Here is a 6,968-nt window from a genome sequence, read left to right as displayed (position 1 = left end):
TTAAAAATTGCATTGCTATCATATTGCATTTTTAATAATAAGAATTTTATTTGCTCTCTTCTACATTGTTTACATTTATTGTTTTATTGACAACATAAAAATTAATACATAGCATTTGATGAATGAGCATATCATATCCCATAAGAAATTTACATTTAGATATTACATTCATAATAGTTATGATTAATATTACATTCATATTAGTTGGCATTCATTAAGAAAAAAATTTGTTTTTGTTATTGCTTATATAGATTAGTTTTAATTATTTGAATGGTTGACATTAATAGATATATTAAAGAATAGAAACATTCCAAATTTACACAATTAAAATACCTATTAATTGTTCCTATTACATCTTCACGCATTCATTTGTCTTAAGATTTGTCCTTACTTTTCCTATTCACTACATTAAAAATCTAGGAAACTAAAGCATCAATTAGTTGTTACCATTGCATTGCTAAGAGGGCCTTCTCCTTCCCGCAACTTTAAGTGCTTAGACCAATTGAGAACTATCAATCTACGATGGGTGTCAAGGTTCACACCTATACCACAACACACATTAAGAAAATTTTAAACTACGCCTCTCATCACTAAACTCTTATTGCCTCTTGAACAATTGCAATTAAGAACCCTGCCTTTCGTCCTCAAGAACCTCTATTGTACCTTCTCTTGCCACAACCACAATTCGAGCCTCCATATGACATTCTAAGGCCTAAGCCACATCATTGACTTATCCATAGGTCCCATGTCATGAATTTGATCTCCTTGAGTGATTTATTGATCACAAATTTCATAATTGACTTTATTTGACTATATGATGTGTTGAAGCTACTAAATCCACTTGGTGAAACTTGACTCACTTTTCATACTAGATAGACTTCTTCAAATTCACCAAGCTAACTACCTTGGCTTGATGGAGTTTATATTTGAAGTTCCTTTTCTAGACTTATTTTTCTTGTGGTCCTAGAATTTCATATTTTAGGCCCTCTTTTGGATTTCTCTCTAAGACTCTATGGCTTACTCTAGCCCAACCCAAGACATCATGTAGTGTGGGATTTTCTTAAAAAAATTGAACACACCCTCAAGAGGATAAAGGTCAACCTTACAACCTCAATCCAAATTTGCACAATTTCAATTTTTATAGATCAAATTCGGTATAGCCTTTATTTCTAAATTCCATCTTAAATTTTGAATATTTATCTTTTTTCCACCATTAAATCAATCTCGTACTTTCCAACTTCGAAATATACATTTATTCATTCCATTTATCTCAACTTAAATTTCTAATTTATCAAAGTCAAAGATATATACAAACCCAACTTTATTTAACCCAATTATTACACTAACAATTTTAATTAAACTAATCATTATATTATTGCTTTAATCAACTTGGAGATACATGTTTATTCATTCCATTTATCTCAATTTCAATTTCTAATTTATCAAATTCAAAGACATGCACAAACCCAACTTCCTTATTTAAATCTATTATCATACTAACAACTTTAATTAATCCAATTATTATATAACTACCTAAAAATAAAATTTGGAAGAAAACTTATATTCTTCTACCATGTGACCTCCCAAAATTAAGAATAAATCTCTCTTTTTTTTTAATGGAAGACCCAAAAGCACAAAGCTTTGCAGAATTTTCTCAGAAGACCAATTGACTGCAAAAGTGCATGTATATCCATTAGATCATGACTCTTGGTCCACAAAAGTGATGTATATTCATTAGACTCTGACTATTGAATGAATTTAATATTAGATAAAGGAAATGGTGAACTGACAAATGCAGAGCATAACAACAAATTTCAAAATCAGGGTAAGAAATGTCAGACTAGAATATGTAAAGAAATCTTTATTGAAATTTGTTTTCTGTACACAAAACACAAATAAATATATATATAAAGAGAATCCGGAGGATTTAATGAATTAATCAATCTAAATAATTAGAGAGGATGAAGGGAAGCCAGTGATCTGCTTGAATGAAGGATTGGGGAGAGTAAATGCCCACAGCAAGCGGGGAAATCTGAGTAGACCAGGGGACTCTGGCAGAGAAATCGGCTCGAGGCCCATAGTTCTCAAATTCCCCATAAAAGAGCGTGTCCAAAGCGAAGGTCCCGTCCCATGGCTGCCATCCGTCTGGCCTAATCAGTTCCCCAATGTAGCTCCTCATAACAATCGTTCTGGAATACAGCTTCCATGGCCGACCCAAATAGGCCTTGTGAATTTGGGGATTTGCAAAGAAATCATTCATGTAATCCTCTGTTCCATTGATAATGCACTTGTCGAGAACAAATCCGGTGGACTGACCCGGATCTAATCTTCCGTGCGCTGTAATCGGGCTGGTCTCTCCGAATTTGGAAGGCACTAAACGGGGGCGGATGAGAATGGTGGAGTTGCGGAAGACGACGGCTGCGTTGCCGAATATGAAGTCGACTGTGCCTTCGATTCTGCAGTTGGAGTAAAACTGGCGGAGGGTGTGCGCGTAAAGGGTGTCTTGATGCCCAACAATGGCGCACCTGTGGAATACGGAGAGATCGCTGTCCACCCGCAGGGAAACGGCCTGGCTCATTTGGGGCCCTGCGCTGTTGTCGAATGTTATGTCCCTTGCCACAAATCCGTCCGCATTCACCCCTGTAGAATTCAAGAATTAGGACAAATTTTCAAATGACCTCTGGCTTTTTTTTACTCAGATTAAGCTTTAACAAAGACAAAAACTCGGGCAGGTAGATTGTTGTAGGCTGGAAAATGGAATTCCATGTTTTCGACTGTACACCAAGATTTAATTTTCAAAAAGCATGTAGATGGTTTTTGTTTGGTACCCCAGTTAAAAAGCATTGAATGTGTTCTAGCCTTTAATTGGATTGATCTATATCACTCTGACTGGGTTCTTTAAAGGAATTCGAAATTTCAGATGGGGATTATGGAGAAAGAGCAACAATTATTGTGCAAAAATGAGTTATCGTTGCACGGTGAAAGAGTTTCTCCAACATTTATAGTCCAAAAATGGGCTATTGTTGCACAGTGTGAGAAATAGGACAGTTCAATGTCATTGGGGGTTATGTAGATTGTATGATTGTTTTTGGTTTAATTTATATATATATATATATATTCAATTGTTCTTTAAGATCACTCCTCTTTTTATTTCTTATGATTGTATATTTTTTAATTGATGTTTCAGATTATATTCAGTGTTCCTATCAGTTTTCAAATTGATGTTCCGGCCTACAGTGTTTCATCATAAAAAGAAGTGTGCTCTGAAATATTAGTAAAAATGGGTCATAGGTGCACAGTAGAAGAGAGAGGGGGAGGGGGCAGTTTGTTGGAATTGGTAAAAATTACATGGTTGCTTTTGATTTAAATTATGTATATTTTTCAATTGACATTTAAGATCATTCTCTTCTTTCTGATAATGAAAAATGATCTATATTTTAGACTGATGATTTTTATATTCAGACTTCCATAATTAAAAAAGAGAGTGATCTACAATCATACAATTCTTCATAAACTATAAAAAATTCAGGCAAACTATCATGAACTATAGAATACCCAGACGAACTACTGATGCATTACCAATTACTCTAATTAAGTTTTCCCTTTCAAATGCAGATTTTGCCCTCAAATGTCCGGACCAAATCTTTTGGACCTATAACCTCTACTAGAAGTTCTAGATCTCTACTTCAATGACCCGAGCTAATTATGAACACAAACCCATCTCTATTTACTTCTAAACTTCGTATCTCAGTTAAAGAGAGTAACTGGTAGATTCAAACAATCATCCATCAGCCCATTCAGTATTATGTTTCCTTTCAGAGTTTCCACTTTCTAGCTGTATCTTTTTCCATTACAGAGCCATAGTAACCTACTTTTGGCCATGGTAGTAGGTAATGACCTCTAATCCGATGACCAAACAGTGTGAAAAAAGAAATGACTATGAATTAGGGAGCTGTAGAGAAGTTACCAACAGTTGCAGAGCCGTAAGTACCAACGCCCGGCTGCAGAGCATTCATCGAACCAGTAATAACAGTCCGATCCATGCCATCACCCACAAACATAAGATTCATCTTGCTGGGACCAACCCTGACGATCTCTCTGTAAATCCCGGCCTTGATGTAGATTACAAAAACCTTCTGAGAGTAATCCGGGGCACCATCCACCGCCCTCTGAATGGAAGAATACTCACAAGTCTTGTCCTCAAGGCAGACGGTCACATTAGGGAGCAGCTCCACGCCATGGCTGTGCATATCAAAAAAGCTTTCCCTTTCCTCGCTGCCCGAGGTCAGGAAATTCCCAGTAGCAGAGGAACTGGCGGATCTTTCAGTCCGGGGAGGTCTCCACAGCTTCATATCCCGTCCATATGTGTCAATGGCAGCCACCATGCTGAGGGCAGTGGATGTTAAAGTCATGGTGGAATTTATCTGCTGGACTGTGGAACTGAGATCGGACCGGTTTTGACGGTTGAGGCCGGAGTAACAGTCGTATTCGTAAGTGAGAGCAGCGCTCATCCAGGCCCTCCCATCCTTAACTCCGCTCATTCTGTCAAGAGAAACTGCGGAGCTCCTTGAAATGGTCCTCATTGCAGAGCTCATGGATTCCAGGCAGCCCTGAGCGGCCACTGTCAAATTGAAGTTGTGGGAAGCAGTTGCACCGGCCAAGATAGAATCCGACAGCCGGTACGATTCGTGCACGCCATCTAATGACAATCCTATGGCGGTTTTAACAATTTCTTCTGCTGCCGCCCGCTTTCCAACCAACGGAGTGTTCATCAATGAAGCTTGGCAGGCCTCTGGAAACTGTGAAGCTTGGCAGGCAGCACTTATATCAGCTAAACCGGAGCTTACAGAACCGACTGCAACAGATAACATGGCGAACAGAGCTAGAACAGTCATGGTTTCTGTCATGATGGCCGCCATTGTTCACAGAATGATGAGAGCTGGATCACCACAGAACTTCCCTTGAAGATGATGAAATCTATGTGGGCATTCAATTCTCGTGACTTGTGAATCGTGAGCTGTCAACACGTTTCTTTGGACCCGTGAAAGACCAGGTTTACACGATCTTTCCAAGTGGGGCGTGGTGTTTCTGTTTGTGGGGAACCGTGACGCAACTTTGCGCGCGAAATAAAAGCAAATACTTTGTTGGGACACAAACTTTACATTTAGGTATAAGTTTAAAGGTGTCTGTAGGCTTTTGGTATTTCAAAGGTAAGCAAAAGCCTAAACGCCGAATACTTGAAAATGTAAAGTAGTATCTTCTAGAACCAAATCAATTCCTTTACATTCTTATTCAAGATTTGATTTAGGTTTTATTTAAATTTAGTATTTTGTATGCTTCTTGTAAGAGATTTTATCATTTTACCATGTTATTGTCATAATGGTGGAATTTGTAAATTAATGTCAAATTCATATAGTTTTATGTTCAATTTGAGGGAATGTCTTAATATGATTATATAATGATTTGTAGTACATTTTTGTTTTAAGTTTAATTTTTCCTTCGTTTCGAAGTAAGTTCATATATTTCTATGGCTTGGTTTTCACTCTTGTCTTATTTTCATTAATTCTACATATTTGTATCATTTATTTTCAAATATTCATTCTTGATCCCAAGATTTTGAATTCCACATTCTAGGTCATGTCCATGTGTGAAAGTAATCTACCATGACCCATGTCTCACCCATTTTCATGATTTTAAAATTTTAATTACCAACTCCCACCCTTTTCTCATAGATGTTGGGAGTTGATTTCATACATTTGTGTGACGATTCATGGTGTATTTGTGTCATGATCCCTTTCATCTAAACTATTACTACCAATTGCACCTTGGTGTGTAATGGGTACGCCAAAGATGTTTGGAAGGTCAATTAGGAAAAGTTTTAGTCTATTTTTTGCATACATGTGTTGTAGATGAGGTTGGTTGGTAGGGAGAGATGGAGGGGTAGACAAATATGGAGAGATAATGAGATGTAGATGGAGAGAGAGAGAGAGAGAGAGAGAGAGAGAGAGAGAGAGAGAGAGAGAGAGAGAGAGAGAGAGAGAGAGAGGAAACAAATAAATAGGCAAATAGAGAGCTAGAGGGAGAGATAAAGACAGAGAGAGATAGGAAGATTGAAAGAGAGAGGTAGAGAGATATAAAGGAAGAGGGAGACAAAGAGGGAAAACAGGGAGAGGGAGATAAAGAGATAGATAAATTGATTGGTAGACAAATAGAGATTAGTCATGGAGATATAAAGGGAGAGAAACACACAGAGAGATAGAGGAGGAAAGATAGATAGAAATGAAAATAAAGGGACCTCTAATCAGATGACCAAACAGTGAGAAAAAAAAAAAGTTAGGGTCAATCTTACCTACAAGCCTCTTGCATTAATGAGAAAATTAGAAAAAATGATCATTTATAGGGGAAGATAAATAGGATAAGGCAAATATTTATCATCCAAAGCAATAGACTAAAGTGCCAAATATGCCACAACAAATACAACCAGTTGAAAAACCTACAATGTAGGTTGCACCTCCTCTAGCATAACAAAAGAAAACATAAAATATTGTTCAACCTTTAGTTGGCTATTTTGTTGATTATATAGTGTTGGTTGAAAATTTTGTAATCAGAGGATGGTTACAAAATATGCCTTTCAGCCATAGTGTGATGAGATTGAATCTCTCCTTGTAAAGGGGAGCTTGTCTTCTTATTACAATTTAATAACTAGTATCTACCTACTTCTATCTTCTAAACTATTTTCTAGGTGTTACAATCACTATATTCTCTTTTTTTAGAATAAGTGTTTATCCAATTCTCTTTCTTCAGAATGGATTCTCTCCTTTACAACTGATTGCAAATTACAAGATACTAATTTAAGCAATAATAGCCAATATAAATTCCAACCAAACAAAAGAATGACTCAAAGATGTATCAACAAATCTACAATAACTAAGAAACCTTTGTAAGCCAAAGTCTTGCACATTCCCTCT

General features: G+C 36.8%; 1 protein-coding gene across 1 annotated transcript; it reads right to left on the bottom strand.

Moving 5' to 3' along the window:
- Positions 1–1,833: 1,833 nt before the first annotated feature.
- On the bottom strand, positions 1,834–5,100 carry LOC131064400 (pectinesterase). The gene is made up of 2 exons (XM_057998537.2): positions 3,968–5,100; positions 1,834–2,640 (listed from the first exon to the last, which is right to left on the bottom strand). The coding sequence occupies exons 1-2, from the start codon at positions 4,917–4,919 to the stop codon at positions 1,940–1,942; spliced, it is 1,653 nt and encodes a 550-aa protein (XP_057854520.2). The 5' UTR covers positions 4,920–5,100; the 3' UTR covers positions 1,834–1,939.
- Positions 5,101–6,968: the final 1,868 nt, after the last annotated feature.

Source organism: Cryptomeria japonica, chromosome 1, assembly GCF_030272615.1.
Source record: "Cryptomeria japonica chromosome 1, Sugi_1.0, whole genome shotgun sequence".
NCBI lineage: Eukaryota > Viridiplantae > Streptophyta > Pinopsida > Cupressales > Cupressaceae > Cryptomeria > Cryptomeria japonica.
The sequence above is the reverse complement of the archived record's forward strand: the minus strand, read 5'-3'. Positions and strand labels throughout refer to the sequence as shown.